The sequence below is a fragment of the Coregonus clupeaformis genome, chromosome 12, assembly GCF_020615455.1.
Source record: "Coregonus clupeaformis isolate EN_2021a chromosome 12, ASM2061545v1, whole genome shotgun sequence".
Lineage (NCBI taxonomy): Eukaryota > Metazoa > Chordata > Actinopteri > Salmoniformes > Salmonidae > Coregonus > Coregonus clupeaformis.
Window position 1 is genome coordinate 50,727,015 of NC_059203.1, and position 18,698 is coordinate 50,745,712.

Genomic DNA, 18,698 nt, shown 5'->3' on the forward strand with positions numbered 1-18,698 from the left:
GGTTGGATCAGAATCAACGTTATAATCATTGGTCAGTACGGAGAATTAAGTAAATGTCCAAATCATTATCTCCATCCATGGCTAATTTAGGAAAGGAACGATTTTAGCAAACTAGCTAGCCACCGGAAGACAACAACACAATGAGATGCAACAATTCAAGTTTTTTTCTGTCAATAATTACGTTTGGCTTGTGATGTGATTGATGTGAAGCCAAATCCAAACTGGCTTCCCTTGACACTTTTTTGGTGAGCCAGGACCATTCACAGTTGAGCTCACTCAGTTTAGCTCAATGCTGATTGGCTATTATTTTTTTTTATTTTTTTATCAAGGGTGGCCAAATGCTCGCTGGCTTCCCTTGTATTCAAAGCTATGGGAAGCAACAATGTCATACTCTTTCTGTCCAGACACTCTCAGATAGATACGCTACACATACAGAGACATGAGATACAACCAGCCGCTTGCGAATTGAAGGAAATGTATGAGAGAGGAAAGATACATTATTTTTTATGTTTTTTTATTATAATTGTTGGCCAATTTTTTTGGGAAGCCTGGCTTCCCTTGGCAGCCATGAATACACGACACTGATAAATGGACCACAGCACTGCTCAAGAGTGATCTGATCTTCATTGTGACATGGAATGGTTATTTTGTGCCCAGTCCAGACTGGCGCGAAATTTGCAGTGCGTCTCCCCCCTCCCCTCCCCCCTCCCAGCAGCGTTCACTAAACCCCTGCCTTCTGAGATTAGTATACGCACTGAGTGGGGAAGGGGCAGGCTATATTTTCAATGAGGAAAACAGTGTCTATCAAACGTCACATGGGTCTGGGACCGATTGCTTCCTGAAATGCTGTTCATCGTTGTTGTATTTTTTTTCCCACTACGGTACTAGTATTAGGTTTTTCATTCATTTCTGTATCGGTTTATTATTTCTACCGCAATGATAAGCAAAGTCAAAAATGCGATGTCCACGCTGGTGGGTGGAATGATGCCCCACGGTCATCACCAGCACCACGGATCCGGAAACGTTCACCACCAGAACTGTCACCAGGACGGTCTGCCTCCACGGTTTCCCTACGGTCGACCCGAGTTTCTGGATCTTACACCAGAGGTTCTTCAATACTCGACAGAACATGCTTCTCGACCTGTGCTGACGTTGAAGAGGGACAGCAGGCTTCCCTGGCGGACGGGATACGCAGAGTGAGTGGTTTCTCGACATTTCATTCATAGGGATTTACAAAAATTCCAAAACATTAAGATGCAACTATCAGATTGAATGTTGTAGGCCAAGGATAAATTGCACTGTTGACAATAAACAGTTTCGTTTTGCAGTAGAGGACGCAGTAGCGTTCTATGGCGAATATGGCCTCGGTGCTGCTATTGCAAATTCACCGAAGAGCACATCTGCAACCTGTACTCAGGGATAGACGTAACATAGTAAAGTAAATCCGGGACATTCAAATTAGTGGGAAAATGTTACGTTTTGTATGGTATGTATTAATTTCTGGATGTCTATCATTCATTTCGAATGATATGTTACAAATTACAATTCGTATGATATTTTACAAATTACATATAATGGCGCCGGAGGAGATGGCTTCAGTTTTACGGGCTCCTAACCAATTCAAATCAAATTGTATTTGTCACATGCGCCGAATACAACCGGTGTAGACAGTGAAATGCTTACTTACAAGCCCTTAACCAACAATGCAGTTTTAAGAAAGAATACGTAAAAAAATAAGAAATAAAAGAAACAAATAATTAAAGAGCAGCAGTAAAATAACAATAACGAGGCTATATACAGGGGGTACCGGTACCGAGTCAATGTGCGGGGGCACAGGTTAGTCGAGGTAATTGAGGTAATATGTACATGTGGGTAGAATTATTAAAGTGACTATGCATAGATAATAAACAGAGAGTAGCAGCAGCTTAAGGAGGGGGGGGACAATGCAAATAGTCTGGGTAGCCATTTGATTGAATGATCAGGAGTCTTATGGCTTGGGTGTGGAAGCTGTTTAGGAGCCTCTTGGACCTAGACTTGGCGCTCCGGTACCGCTTGCTGTGTGGTAGCAGAAAAAACAGTCTAAGACTAGGGTGGCTGGAGTCTTTGACAATTTTTAGGGCCTTCCTCTGACACCGCCTGGTATAGAGGTCCTGGATGGCAGGAAGCTTGGCCCCAGTGATGTACTGGGCCGTACGCACTACCCTCTGTAGTGTCTTGCGGTCGGAGGCAGAGCAGTTGCCATACCAGGCAGTGATGCAACCAGTCAGGATGCTCTCGGTGGTGCAGCTGTAGAACCTTTTGAGGATCTGAGGACCCCATGCCAAATCCTTTCAGTCTCCTTAGGGGGAATAGGTTTTGTCGTGCCCTCTTCACGACTGTCTTGGTGTGTTTGGACCATGTTAGTTTGTTGGACACCAAGGAACTTGAAGCTCTCAACCTGCTCAACTACAGCTCGGTCGATGAGAATGGGGGCGTGCTCGGTCCTCTTCTTTTTCCTGTAGTCCACAATCATCTCCTTTGTCTTGATCACGTTGAGGGAGAGGTTGCTGTCCTGGCACCACACGGCCAGGTCTCTGACCTCCTCCTTATAGGCTTTCTCGTCGTTGTCAGTGATCAGGCCTACCACTGTTGTGTCATCGGCAAACTTAATGATGGTGTTGGAGTCGTGCCTGGCCATGCAGTCCTGAGTGAACAGGGAGTACAGGAGGGGACTGAGCACACACCCCTGAGGGGCCCCCATGTTGAGGATCAGCGTGGCGGATGTGTTGTTACCTACCCTTACCACCTGGAGGAGGACTGAGCACGACCCCATTCACATCGACAGGGCTGTAGTGGATCAGGTTGAGAGCTTCAAGTTCCTTGGTGTCCACATCACCAACTATCATGGTCCAAACACACCAAGACAGTCGTGAAGAGGGCACGACAAAGCCTATTCCCCCTCAGGAGACTGAAAAGATTTGGCATGGGTCCTCAGATCCTCAAAATATTCTACAGCTGCACCATCGAGAGCATCCTGACTGGTTGCATCACTGCCTGGTATGGCAACTGCTCGGCCTCCGACCGCAAGACACTACAGAGGGTAGTGCGTACGGCCCAGTACATCACTGGGGCAAGCTTCCTGCCATCCAGGGATTAGAACCAGCGACCTTTCGGTTACTGGCACAACGCTAACGCTCTTAACCACTAAGCTACCTGCCGCCCCATATAGCCTCACTACTGTTATTTTACTTCTGCTCTTTAATTATTTGTTTTATATTTTTTTACTTATCTATTTTTTACTTTACACTTATTGTTCTTAAAACTGCATTGTTGGTTAAGGGCTTGTAAGTAAGCATTTCACTGTATGGTCTACACCTGTTGTATTTGGCGCATGTGACAAATACAATTTGGTATGATATGTTACGAATTCCAATTTGTTGTGGCTAACATTAGCTAGGTGGCTAACACTAACTTTAGCTAGGTGGCTAGCGTTAGCTATGCTAGGGGTTAGGTGATAGGTTAAAGGGTTAAGGTTAGGGGAAGCGTTAGCTAACATGCTAAGTAGTTGCAAAGTAGCTACACGTAGTAAGTAGTTGCAAAGTTGCTAATTAGCTCAAATGCTAATGTTGTCTGTAATTAGATTTGAACACGCAACCTTTGGGTTGCTAGACATTAGAGTTAAAAACCTACCCGTTCACACCGGCCAACCACCCTATTTTTGTTTTTGCCTTAAGTAACCTTCTGTCTTATGTAACCGTTTCAAACGGTGTCCCCGATTTGACATTTACTATATTACATCTAGTCTATGAGACCAGACTGCACAGCCTGCTGCTGCATTAACTGATGATGATGCTGTAGCAACCTATTGTGTGGTTACTTTAAAACAGTGAGAATCCCTCAATGTCCACTCACTGCATAGACTAACATTGCAACAATAATCAGCTACAGATGTTGCAGTTCAATAGTTTATTGTATCTAGTATTTTATAGGATCATGTAGAACAAACAAAAACATTGAAATGCTACATACCTAGAGTATTTATTTATTTATTTTATTTAGTAAGTGATGTCTCCAGTAGTAGACTATCATAATTTGTCCACATCACTGTTATCAGCCTTTTCTTTGTTGACTGGACACATATTAATAGGATCATGTGCCTGAAAGCTATTCCAGTGGAAATGTGTACCTTATAGGATAGGGATAGACTGTGTACTAGGCCTACTGCTTGAACTTGTCAAAATACATTTGGTTTCTTTCATTAAGATTCAATAAGTCCCATAGTCGACACAAAAATGTAATGTAATTTAACCCACATGTTTTAGAAGTAAAGGCCTGCTTGAAAGTAACAAAAGAGAGAGAGCGGGAGGGAGGGAGAGTTATCAACATTACTTGACATGAATGTCAAACAAACTAATATCAAACATCAAGCTAACTGTACCCCGGTACAGCTGAAAGGTAAGGTTATCTCTGAACATGCAAAGTGCAAAGAGCAGTTGACAAAGAGCACCGGAAAATGCCTGTCAGTGTAGCCTACTCTATATAAAACTGTAGCTACTGATTACAGCATATGAAGTGTCCAGTAAAACCTCTTTCTATGTAGCCTATGCATTCTACCCTATACAAATGTTTGTAGTTTATACAGAGTTTATATTCTCAGGAAGACATCATGTGATATTGAGTTAGTCCTGCATGTTTCTACAACAGTACAAGCCTACCGTGTTTCCAGCTACAATAAAGCAATAAACCATCCAATACAAAGCATGCAGTACCTATCACCTCCAAGGTAATTTCATTCACTCTATTGGGTAGAATGTGCTGCCTGATTGATTCAGGGGAGAAAAACCTCCCAGCGTCATTACAGACCTGCCATCTCTCAGAGGGTGAGTCAGTGGAGGCTGACTGGTGGATTCATACATCTCCAGACCTAGGTGGGTTATACCATTGTATGAAACCCACCCGCAGCCATCTCCTCAAAGACCCTGAGAAATAAATCGGAGAAAGTGCTGAGTCATCCAAGGTGACAGAAAGACAGCCAGCCATACAGGGGGGTTGCAGTGAAGCGAAGAAGGAGGATTTTACAATTGCAGGCAGAATGCAAGAAAGGATTCTCCCTCCTAAGCAGCAGCAGCATAGAGCGAAGGGGAATTAATGAAAATGCGTCACACAATTATTAAAGGGTTATTATACACAGCGTTTATGAAAACATGCATCATGGAGTCTGTGATTATTGTAAACCGCCTCATACAGACAGAATGTATTATTTATTTCACCAAACTGTCATTTGCTCTAAATTACTGACATTGAAAGGCTACTGTACTTTCAGTATTACCTATATTCTATTTCACAATGGAGAATAATGTATTTGTTCTCCTCTTCAATGGAGAATTACTACGTCATCTCCTTCACACTGTTTCTAAAGTGCAGTACAAACCACTGCTGTAATGGCCTGAGTGGAAACAATGAGCACACCTGCACGGGTCCGTTTTTTGGAGTCGCACCCGCCCAATGCCGGCCACATCAATTCCGAGCCCCACCTAATATCAGGACAGAGTTTTCTCCACAACCTGACCCACCTGCATAGAATTGTTCCGAGAGCTGATCTGTGACCTGCCAAATAACATACATTCATTGTTTTTATGACTCCAGAGCAGTAGGCTATCAGGCTATTCCCCTTCCCTGTATTAATTACACTGAACAAAAATACAAACGCAACATGCAACAATTTCAAATATTTTATTGAGTTACAAACGCAACATGCAACAATTGCAAATATTTTATTGAGTTACAAACGCAACATGCAACAATTGCAAATATTTTATTGAGTTACAGTTCATCTAAGGAAATCAGTCAATTAAAATACATTAATTAGGCCCTAATCTATGGATTTCACATGACTGGGAATTCAGATATGCATTTGTTGATCACAGACACCTTAAAAATTAGGTAGGAGCGTGGATCAGAAAACCAGTCAGTATCTGGTGTGACCACCATTTGCCTCATGCAGCGCAACAAATCTCCTTCGCATAGCGTTGATCAGGCTGTTGATTGTGGCCTGTGGAATGTTGTCCCACTCCTCTTCAATGGCTGTACGAAGTTGCTGGATATTGGCGGGAACTGGAACACAGTGTCGTACACGTCGATCCAGAGCATCCCAAACATGCTCAATGGGTGAGTATGCAGGCCATGGAAGAACTGGGACATTTTCAGCTTCCAGGAATTGTGTACAGATCCTTGCGACATGGGGACGTGCATTATCATGCTAAAACATGAGGTCACAGGATCTCGTCACGGTATCTCTGTGTAGTCAAATTTCCATCAATAAAATGCAATTGTGTTTATTTTCCGTAGCTTGAGCCTGTCCATACCATAACCCCACCACTACCATGGGGCACTCTGTTCACAACTTTGACATCAGCAAACTGCTCACTCCCACGACGCCATACACGCTGTCTGCCATCTGACCGGTACAGTTGGAAGTCGGTTACAACGCCTAACTGCAGTCAGGTCAAGACCCTGGCTCACAGATGAGCTTCCCTGAGACGGTTTCTGAAAGTTTGTGCAGAAATTCTTCGGTTGTGCAAACCCACAGTTTCATCAGCTGTCCAGGTGGCTGGTCTCAGACGATCCCGCAGTTGAAGAAGCCGAATGTGGAGGTCCTGGGCTGGTGTGGTTACACGTGGTCTGCGGTTGTGAGGCCGGTGGGACGTACTGCCAAAATCTCTAGCCACAACGTTGGATGTGGCTTATGGTAGAGAAATGAATATTCAATTCTCTGACAACAGCTCTGGTGGACATTACTGCAGCCAGCATGCCAATTGCACGCTCTCTCAACTGGCGACATCTGTGGCATTGTGTTGTGTGACAAAACTGTACATTTTAGAGTGGCCTTTTATATAAGGTGCACCTGTGTAAGGATCATGCTGTTTAATCTACTTCTTGATATGCCACACCTGTTAGGTGGATGGATTATGTATCTTGGCAAAGGAGAAATGCTCACTAACAGGGATGTAAACAAATTTGTTAACAAAATATGAGAGAAATAAGCTTTTTTTGCATATGGAACATTTCTAGGATCTTTTATTTCAGCTCATGAAACATGGGCCCAACACTTTACATGTTGCGTTTATATTTTTGTTCAGTATAATTTGTCTGCATGTCTATTTAAAATTTGGATAAAAGGAATCCATGCCATGAATTATGAACGATATCTTCTTATTTTCACAACGCGAAGCGGCATATTGACAATTAAAATTGCTTTGAAAAAGAGCCTGCTAATTAGCTTTCTTACCTAATGAAAGCCTATAGCCGACATAACAAAACAAGACCTTTACATTAAATATTGTTTAGATAATCAAATAGTTTAATTGAAACTTAAAGCTAGAATAACAAAGCAGCTCACCCTGCCTCTGTTTATGTATAAAGCTGAGGGATGGGCCTGGAGAAATGTAGCCGAAGAACCCTTTTGGAACCCTTTTTTCTAAGAGTAACTTTAGCCCCAATATTCTTACAGACCAGGTGTACACCCAATATCTAACCCAATATTGATGTAAATAAAATACAAAAAGGTCTTACACTGTATTCGGAAAGTATACCCCATAATGACAAAGTGAAAACAGGTTTTAGAAATGTTAGCAAATTTATAAAAAAAAATTTTTTTAAATACCTTATTTACATATGTATTCAGACCCTTTGCTATGAGACTCGAAATTGAGCTCAGGTGCATTCTGTTTCCATTTATCATCCTTGAGATGTTTCTACAACTTGATTGGAGTCCACCTGTGGTAAATTTGGAAAGGCACACACCTGTCTATATCCGGTCCCACAGTTGACAGAGCATGTCAGAGCAAAAACCAAGCCATGAGGTCGAAGGAATTGTCCGTAGAGCTCCGAGACAGGATGGTGTCTAGGCACAGATCTGGGGAAGGGTACCAAAAAATTTCTGCAGCATTGAAGGTCCCCAAGAACACAGTGGCCTCCATCATTCTTAAATGTAATAAGTTTGGAACCACCAAGACTCTTCCTAGAGCTGGCCGCCCGGCCAAACTGAGCCATCGGGGGAGAAGGGCCTTGGTGAGGGAGGTGACCAAGAACCCGATGGTCACTCTGACAGAGCTCAAGAGTTCCTCTGTGGAGATGGGAGAACCTTCCAGAAGGACAACCATCTCTCAGCACTCCACCAATCAGGCCTTTATGGTAGAGTGGCCAGACGGAAGCCATTCCTCAGTAAAAGGCACATGACAGCCCGCTTGGAGTTTGCCAAAAGGCACCTAAAGACTCTCATACTATGAGAAACAAGATTCCCTGGTCTGATGAAACCAAGATTGAACTCTTTGGCCTGAATGCCAAACGTCACGTCTGGAGGAAACCTGGCACCATCCCTACGGTGAAGCATGGTGGTGGCAGCATCATGCTGTGGGGATGTTTTTCAGCGGCAGGGACTGGGAGACTAGTCAGGATCGAGGGAAAGATGAACGGAGCAAAGTACAGAGAGATCCTTGATGAAAACCTGCTCCAGAGCGCTCTGGACCTCAGACTGGGGCGAAGGTTCACCTTCCAACAGGACAATGACCCTAAGCACACAGCCAAGACAACGCATGAGTGGTTTCAGGACAAGTCTCTGAATGTCCTTGAGTGGCCCAGCCAGAGCCCGGACTTGAACCCGATGGAACATCTCTGGAGAGACCTGGAAATAGCTGTGCAGCGACGCTCCACATCCAACCTGACAGAGCTTGAGAGGATCTGCAGAGAAGAATGGGAGAAACTCCCCAAATACAGGTGTGCCAAGCTTGTAGCATCATACCCAAGAAGGCTGTAATCACTGCCAAAGGTGCTTCAACAATGTACTGAGTACTTTGTGTGTAGATTGATGAGGGAAAAAAACAATTGATTCATTTTTAGAATAAGGCGTATGTGGTATGTAGAATAAGTAACAAAATGTGGAAAAAGTCAAGGGGTCTGAATACTTTTCGAAGGCACTGTATGCTACATGTCAACCCTAATTGTCATAAAAATAGGTGTTATTCTGCATTTCAGCCCCAATATTCATACAAACCAGGTCTACACCAGTATTTCAGCTCCAATTGACATACCTACGAAGTATGCACCTGTGCTTGAACCCAATTAGTCAACTAAGCCAGGTCTAAATACTGAATGTGCCAAAAACTCAAACTGTTAAAGGCCCAGTGCAGTCAAAAACGTGATTTTCCTGTGTTTTATATTTATTTCCACACTATAATGTTGGAATAATACTGTGAAATTTCAAAAATTACGATAATGCCCCTTTAGTGTAAGAGCTGTTTGAAAAGCCTGCCTGACATTTCAGCCTATGGTGGGATGGAGTTTTGGCCTGCCTGGTGACATCACCAGGAGGTAAATTAGTTAATAGACAATAAGAAAGAGTTCCAAACCTCTCTGCCAATAACAGCTAGTTTTCCCCTCCCCACTCAGACCACTCCCAGACAGTCCTAGCAAAATTCTTGTTTGAGAAATTAGTCTTGCTAAGAAGGTATTTTGTTAATTTTTGACCATTTTAATTTAAAACAATCACAGTAAGGTACTTAATTGTTACCCAGAAATTATTTGATATTGAGATAAAAATGGCTGCATTGGGCCTTTAACCAGGTCTACCGCTGCACCTCAGCTCCAGTAGTCCTACAAACCAGGTCTACACCTTTGACTGAGTCCCAATGCTAATATAAACCAGGTCTACACCTGTATATCAGCCGAAATACCCATAAGAACCTGGCAATGGCTGTATATATGAATGTACAAAGCCATCGATCACGGGACACCATTCATTCCTATGTGAAGACTCAATAGCACATTGAAGCCAAATGAAGTCGGTTAAGATGGCGTCTCATGGAGACATAACATGGGCAGTTTGAGCTACTCCAGGAAGTGACGTTGCAGGCTAGCTCAGTGCTGCCCCTTCTCAATGAGTAACTGAAGTTGAAGGCCGACCGGGGTACTGTAGGCTGCCATTAGCAACTAAATATCCTTATAACTTCTTCTGTGTGCGATTTTAAATAAATCGGTTCAAGGACATACATCTGGTGTATTAGAATAAATTATTGGTACTAGGGCTGTGGCGGTCATTACATTTTGTCAACCGGTGTTTGTCAAGCAAATAACTACCGGTCTCACTGTGATTTACTGTTAATTAACATATACACATTTAGCATCTCCTGGCTTCCACCCATAGCCTACAAGCCACTGATGCAGACCTTTTGGAACATCTACATTTTAGTCCAATAAATCCATGTAATATAGCCTACACCATCACAATAAATCCATTATTTATTTTAGACAGGTCGTAAGAAACATGATATGAAGAAAATGTAGTCTATTTCTGATGAACTGAATAGCATACGCTGAGTTGCCCTGTTCTGGCTATGCAATATGGCTGTGGGCTACACTAATTCATTTAGCAGACAAGATTTGCTTAGAATTCCGTGGCATTATTTTATATTATTTTATAGTATGAAGAATACAATTGAACATAGCTGAATAAAATAGAAAGGATATTTTCTACAAACTATTTGAGGGAGTGCGCATATGCGGCTATTTTGTGTTGAGCAGTTAAAGGAACAGGTCCTCCTATATGCTTAGTTTAGAGGTATTTATGTAACTTTAGTTGTGATACAAACGTTGGGCTATATACAGTGGGGGAAAAAAGTTTTTAGTCAGCCACCAATTGTGCAAGTTCTCCCACTTAAAAAGATGAGAGAGGCCTGTAATTTGTATCATAGGTACACGTCAACTATGACGGACAAATGAGAAAAAATAATCCAGAAAATCACATTGTAGGATTTTTAATGAATTTATTTGCAAATTATGGTGGAAAATAAGTATTTGGTCAATAACAAAAGTTTCTCAATACTTTGTTATAAACCTTTTGTTGGCAATGACACAGGTCAAACGTTTTCTGTAAGTCTTCACAAAGTTTTCACACACTGTTGCTGGTATTTTGGCCCATTCCTCCATGCAGATCTCCTCTAGAGCAGTGATGTTTTGGGGCTGTCGCTGGGCAACACGGACTTTCAACTCCCTCCAAAGATTTTCTATGGGGTTGAGATCTGGAGACTGGCTAGGCCACTCCAGGACCTTGAAATGCTTCTTACGAAGCCACTCCTTCGTTGCCCGGGCGGTGTGTTTGGGATCATTGTCATGCTGAAAGACCCAGCCACGTTTCATCTTCAATGCCCTTGCTGATGGAAGGAGGTTTTCACTCAAAATCTCACGATACATGGCCCCATTCATTCTTTCCTTTACACCAGGGTTCTTCAATCCTGGTCCTGGAGGGCCGAAACACCTCTGTTTTTCATCCTCTCCTTCTAATCAGGGGCTAATTCAGACCTGGGAAAACCAGGTGAGTGCAATTAACTACCAGGTAGAAATAAAAAACAGAAGTGTTTCGGCCCTCCAGGACCAGGATTGAAGAACCCTGCTTTACACGGATCAGTCGTCCTGGTCCCTTTGCAGAAAAACAGCCCCAAAGCATGCTGTTTCCACCCCCATGCTTCACAGTAGGTATGGTGTTCTTTGGATGCAACTCAGCATTCTTTGTCCTCCAAACACGACGAGTTGAGTTTTTACCAAAAAGTTCTATTTTGGTTTCATCTGACCATATGACATTCTCCCAATCCTCTTCTGGATCATCCAAATGCACTCTAGCAAACTTCAGACGGGCCTGGACATGTACTGGCTTAAGCAGGGGGAAACGTCTTGCACTGCAGGATTTGAATCCCTGGCGGCGTAGTGTGTTACTGATGGTAGGCTTTGTTACTTTGGTCCCAGCTCTCTGCAGGTCATTCACTAGGTCCCCCGTGTGGTTCTGGGATTTTTGCTCACCGTTCTTGTGATCATTTTGACCCCACGGGGTGAGATCTTGCGTGGAGCCCCAGATCGAGGGAGATTATCAGTGGTCTTGTATGTCTTCCATTTCCTAATAATTGCTCCCACAGTTGATTTCTTCAAACTAAGCTGCTTACCTATTGCAGATTCAGTCTTCCCAGCCTGGTGCAGGTCTACAATGTTGTTTCTGGTGTCCTTTGACAGCTCTTTGGTCTTGGCCATAGTGGAGTTTGGAGTGTGACTGTTTGAGGTTGTGGACAGGTGTCTTTTATACTGATAACAAGTTCAAACAGGTGCCATTAATACAGGTAACGAGTGGAGGACAGAGGAGCCTCTTAAAGAAGAAGTTACAGGTCTGTGAGAGCCAGAAATCTTGCTTGTTTGTAGGTGACCAAATACTTATTTTCCACCATAATTTGCAAATAAATTCATAAAAAATCCTACAATGTGATTTTCTGGATTTTTTCTTCTCAATTTGTCTGTCATAGTTGACGTGTACATATGATGAAAATTACAGGCCTCTCTCACCTTTTTAAGTGGGAGAACTTGCACAATTGGTGGCTGACTAAATACTTTTTTTCCCCACTGTATTTTGATTTTTAATACATTCTAATAAGGCTGCATGATGCGACTAATTATGATTTAAAAAAAGTTGCATGAAAGGCATGAGCTCTGCTTTGTTTATTGTGCAGGCTGCACACACTTCATCAGTCTCTCATTCACAATTTGACAAGGACTTGATAATGCACTTGATAATGCCTCCCGGCGGCATCCCCTTTGTTTGGCCATAATGCACCCTAAAAAAATCCATGCCTTTTGCAGCCAGTGGCCGATGTGCCCTTGGGCTGAACATGATAATTATAATTCCCTTCTCCTGGCTTCGTGCTCTGAAGCACCTCTCACTTACATGGCTCTCTCAGATATCTCAATTCTTATTAGCCAATGCCTGTCACGTGATCGGGTCCTTATCACAGGTTACAAGTGAAGACAGACACATCGGGGATGCAACTACACGCGTCCTTATCGAATTCCGAGGAGCATAATGAAGATGTTGGAAGAACTGTCCACATTTACTTTTCGTCAGCCAACAAGATGAGTAGGCCTAACTAACAGAAAAAACACTAGCCTATGTCAATCTACTATCCCCTATAGTACAAAAGTTGAGCTATTCTATTCTGTGCGAGAAATACATTTTCCAAACAGTCTGGGACAGTTGTGGGATGTGATAGATCCCAAATTAATACAGCCACTAGCATCACTTTTTATTTTATTTTTAACAATGAGGCTGACGCAACAGATCAGAACGTTTAGCTTAAAATGTTGATAAACTATTAGGATATTTCTTCACATTATGAGCGCAGCAATGTGCACACGGCAGTAGGGTATAAGCGCAAATGTTCCAAAATGCAATCAATTAGCGGGAAAACACCATTCTCAAAAGTGACCATTCTCAAAAGTGACCGCAAATGCGATTATCCATTAAAAGCTTTTTATAAAGGTGCATTTTTATGGTGAAAATTATCTTCCCCAAACTTGAAACTCACGTGCTGCGTATGTATGCCATTTAGACTCTACACCCATTGTAAAACGGATTAATGTGCTTAATTTTAAGAAGTTATTTGGCCACTTCTCAAAACAAGGCCTATGGGCTAGCCTACATGAGGTGTGCGACTCTGATTTGAAAAAGTTGCAAAAAAAGGCGTGCTGTTTCTTGCAACTTCAATCTACTGAAAAAAGAAATAATCTGTGATTAAATAAACGACATGACCAGAAGTATGTGGACACCTGCTCGTCAAACATCTCATTCCAAAATCATGGCCATTAATATGGAGTTGGTCCCTCCTTTGCTGCTATAACAGCCTCCACTCTACTGGGGAGGCTTTCCACTAGATGTTGGAACATTGCTGCGTGGACTTGCTTCCATTCAGCCACAAGAACATTAGTAAGGTCGGGCACTGATGTTGGGCGATTAGACCTGGCTCGCAGTCGGTGTTCCAATTCATCCCAAAGGTGTTCGATGGGGTTGAGGTCAGGGCTCTGTGCAGGTCAGTGAAGTTCTTCCACACCAATCTCGACAAACCATTTCTGTATGGACCGCTCTTTGTGCACGGGGGCATTGCTATGCTGCAACAGGAAAGGGCCTTCCCCAAACTGTTGCCACAAAGTTGGAAGCACAGAATCATCTAGAATGTCATTGTATGTTGTAGCATTAAGATTTCCCTTCACTTCGGGTGTTGATGCAGGTAGCGTTCTCCTGGCATCCGCCAAACCCAGATTCGTCCGTCTGACTGCCAGATGGTGAAGCGTGATTCATCACTCCAGAAAATGCGTTTCCACTTTTCCAGAGTCCAATGGCTGCGAGCTTTACACCACTCCAGGTGACGCTTGGCATTGCACATGGTGATCTTAGGCTTGTGTGCGGCTGCTCGGCCATGGAAACTAATTTCATGAAGCTCCCAACCAACAGTTATTGGGCTGACGTTGCTTCCAGAGGCAGTTTGGAACTCGGTAGTGAGTGTTACAACCGAGGACAGACAATTTTTACGTGCTACAGCACTCTGCGGTCCCGTTCTGTGAGCTTGTATGGCCTACCACTTCACAGCTGAGCCGCTGTTGCTCCTAGACGTTTCCACTTCACAATAACAGCACTTTTAGTTGACCGTGGCAGCTCTAGCAGGGTAGAAATTTGACGAACTGACTTGTTGGAAAGGTGGCATCCTATGAAGGTGCCACGTTGAACGTCACTGAGCTCTTCAGTAAGGCCATTCTACTGCCAATATTTGTCTATGGAGATTGCATGGCTGTTTGCTCGATTTTATACACCTGTCAGCAACGGGTGTGTCTGAAATAGCCGAATCCACTAATTTGAAGGTCCACATACTTTTGTGTAATAAATTAGAGCCACTGTATTTTCCCATTGGTCACAAATGTGACCGCTGAGATATTTTCAATAATCACGAGCATCATGAATTCAATGTATTGAAAATTAAGGCACATACAGTATGTAAACTAGACCTTTTAAATATTATATTTACAAATAAAATATTTTTAAAATGTCAACAATGTATTTGAGTTCTGGTGCCAAATTTGTCTGTAAAAGTACACCTTGGAGAAATATGCTTGTGGTCTTGTGACCATTGTGAGAAATCATATGAAACTTCTCTAAATGATACTAGACACCTTGATAATGCATAATATATGAAACATTTGATTAGAAGTACAAATGTTACTTCTCTAGAGCCTGTAAAGTACAAATTGTTTTACTTTCACTATATACACTGCTCAAAAAAATAAAGGGAACACTAAAATAACACATCCTAGATCTGAATGAATGAAATAATCTTATTAAATACTTTTTTCTTTACATAGTTGAATGTGCTGACAACAAAATCACACAAAAATTATCAATGGAAATCAAATGTATCAACCCATGGAGTTCTGGATTTGGAGTCACCCTCAAAATTAAAGTGGAAAACCACACTACAGGCTGATCCAACTTTGATGTAATGTCCTTAAAACAAGTCAAAATGAGGCTCAGTAGTGTGTGTGGCCTCCACGTGCCTGTATGACCTCCCTACAATGCCTGGGCATGCTCCTGATGAGGTGGCGGATGGTCTCCTGAGGGATCTCCTCCCAGACCTGGACTAAAGCATCCGCCAACTCCTGGACAGTCTGTGGTGCAACGTGGCGTTGGTGGATGGAGCGAGACATGATGTCCCAGATGTGCTCAATTGGATTCAGGTCTGGGGAACGGGGGGGGGGCAGTCCATAGCATCAATGCCTTCCTCTTGCAGGAACTGCTGACACACTCCAGCCACATGAGGTCTAGCATTGTCTTGCATTAGGAGGAACCCAGGGCCAACCGCACCAGCATATGGTCTCACAAGGGGTCTGAGGATCTCATCTCGGTACCTAATGGCAGTCAGGCTACCTCTGGCGAGCACATGGAGGGCTGTGCGGCCCCCCAAAGAAATGCCACCCCACACCATGACTGACCCACCGCCTTACCGGTCATGCTGGAGGATGTTGAAGGCAGCAGAACGTTCTCCACGGCGTCTCCAGACTCTGTCACGTCTGTCACATGTGCTCAGTGTGAACCTGCTTTCATCTGTGAAGAGCACAGGGCGCCAGTGGCGAATTTGCCAATCTTGGTGTTCTCTGTCAAATGCCAAACGTCCTGCACGGTGTTGGGCTGTAAGCACAACCCCCACCTGTGGACGTCGGGCCCTCATACCACCCTCATGGAGTCTGTTTCTGACCGTTTGAGCAGACACATGCACATTTGTGGCCTGCTGCTGGGTTGTTGCCCTCCTACGGCCTCCTCCACGTATCCTGATGTACTGGCCTGTCTCCTGGTAGCGCCTCCATGCTCTGGACACTACGCTGACAGACACAGCAAACCTTCTTGCCACAGCTCGCATTGATGTGCCATCCTGGATGAGCTGCACTACCTGAGCCACTTGTGTGGGTTGTAGACTCCGTCTCATGCTACCACTAGAGTGAAAGCACCGCCAGCATTGTGACCAAAACATCAGCCAGGAAGCATAGGAACTGAGAAGTGGTCTGTGGTCACCACCTGCAAAACCAGTCCTTTATTGGGAGTGTCTTGCTAATTGCCTATAATTTCCACCTGTTGTCTATTCCATTTGCACAACAGCATGTGACATTTATTGTCAATCAGTGTTGCTTCCTAAGTGGACAGTTTGATTTCACAGAAGTGTGATTGACTTGGAGTTACATTATGTTGTTTAAGTGTTCCCTTAATTTTTTTGAGCAGTATATATATATATATATATATATATATATATATATATATATATATATATATATATATATACACACCATGGGATTAAATTGGTTAAATAAACAATTCCCATAATCGAATAGGCTATAGGCTTTAAAACTAGCCTACATTTATTTAGTAGGCTCTAGGTTACTCAAACTTTTACCAGCAGCACAGGTTTTAACTTTATATGGCCTGCGTATGGTCTAAATGAACGAAAGCCTGAATTAACGTAATAATTAACTGATAATTAACTGAATTATCTTAAACAAATACCTGCTTGCACTTTTTGCAGGCTGTATATGGGCGGCAGGTAGCTTAGTGGTTAAGAGCGTGTGCCAGTAACCGAAAGGTCGCTGGTTCTAATCCCCGAGCCGACTAGGTGAAAAATCTTTCGATGTGCCCTTGAGCAAGGCACTTAACCCTAATTGTAAGTCGCTCTGGATAAGAGCGTCTGCTAAATGACTCAAATGTAAATGTATATCATTCTACTGGGTTGTTGTCCACAATGACTCCAAAATCCTTCCAAACCTGGGATTTCATTGGTGTAGCACCTGTTTCCACAATGGTGTTTTCCACCATCAAAACCATTATTTTTCCTGTTACGTTAGCCATTTTCGCGTGAGCTAGGCTAGCCAGGGAAAGTAAACTTGGCAACGTAGTCGCACGTGGGGGGAGGGAACATAAGCTCTGCACGTGGACAAATTAGGGATGTTTCAGCACCACACTAATTTACATTTGAGTCATTTAGCAGACGCTCTTATCCAGAGCGACTTATAGTTAGTGAGTGCATACATTAATTTTTTTCATTTCCCCCATGGGAATCGAACACACAACCCTGGCGTTGCAAACGCCATGCTCTACCAACTGAGCTACATCCCTGGAGGCCCAGCGTCCTCCAGGGTAGGGGAGGGAATGGCTGGCAGGGATGTAGCTCAGTTGGTAGAGCAAGGGTTTGCAACGCCAGGGTTGTGGGTTTGATTCCCACAGTGGGTATGAAAAATAAAATAAAAATATATGCATGTAAGTCGCTCTGGATAAGATAAATCACTAAAAAATTAATAAATAAAAACATATTGAATCCCTGGTGCCAATAGGGCAGTTTAGAATGATGATGAGGAATGAATTCACTGAGGTTTGCGAGTGTTTTGGTTTTTGCGGTTTTATTGAATTACCATGTTGATTTGTGAATTGTTTGTTCTCAGGGCACCATTGAGAATGAGACCCTGGTCGCAATTGGACTCCCTGAATAAATACAAGTAAAAAATACAAAAATAAAGAGTTGACTGCATGAGGCTGGGATAAATGTGAAGCAGCAAGACTGTGGCCTGTGTGCTGATGTTCATCATTGCAATACAGTTGATTCAGTTGTTAAATTATGAGGGCTATGGCAAACCAGACAGCTACCAATGCTTTTCCAGACTTGGAACAATATGGAGCCGTTATACTGCATACTGAGTGAATATTTTCACATTGGGTGCATACCCCAGACTGTACTGTACTCGATCACACAGTGCATTCACACACAAACACTTCCTCAGAGCAGTTGCCTAATAAACGATTTGCAAACAACAGATGGGAACAGAGTCACAATAAGCCTTACTGTAGAGGAATTCAAAGGACGACTCTGTAACCTTTTTCAAAGTTGGCATGCTGGAGCTCAGAAGGCTTTTGAATTATGCTTACAGTAGCAATCCATCTCAGTGAGCATGGCATCAATTACCTGTAACCAGACACTACCTTCCAACATATTACACTTTAAAAGCCTTTAGACAAATTATATTAGATGCAGAATGTACAATAGCCAAAAAAGGCCAGGGCATGGTCAATGATATGCTTGAACACTGCCTAAACAAGACCTATGTGTCTAAATGTGTTTAATTTTCTATTGTTTCTATTGTGAGCTACTTTTTTTTAAGTTAAATTGTTTTATAATCCCTTTACAACCTTTAATTAGCGTCTTTCTAAATCTCTAAATCTTTTTTTTGCCATCCTCCTTATCTCAATCTCAATTTAGTGCGAACAGCTTACCGCCTCCAAGTTCAAATCAGATCTGATCAACGATCACGTTTCATAAGATATA

The 18,698-nt window shown here is 42.9% G+C and overlaps 1 protein-coding gene across 1 annotated transcript in view; it reads left to right on the plus strand.

The window, feature by feature from the left end:
- The first annotated feature begins 746 nt into the window (after positions 1 to 746).
- ppm1j (protein phosphatase, Mg2+/Mn2+ dependent, 1J) overlaps positions 747 to 18,698 on the plus strand; it is a 54,741-nt gene continuing 36,789 nt past the window's right edge. The window contains exon 1 of the mRNA XM_041892711.1: positions 747 to 1,196. Within this exon, the coding sequence (XP_041748645.1) occupies positions 937 to 1,196 (260 nt within the window). The 5' untranslated portion in view covers positions 747 to 936. The remainder of the gene's footprint in view (positions 1,197 to 18,698) is intronic.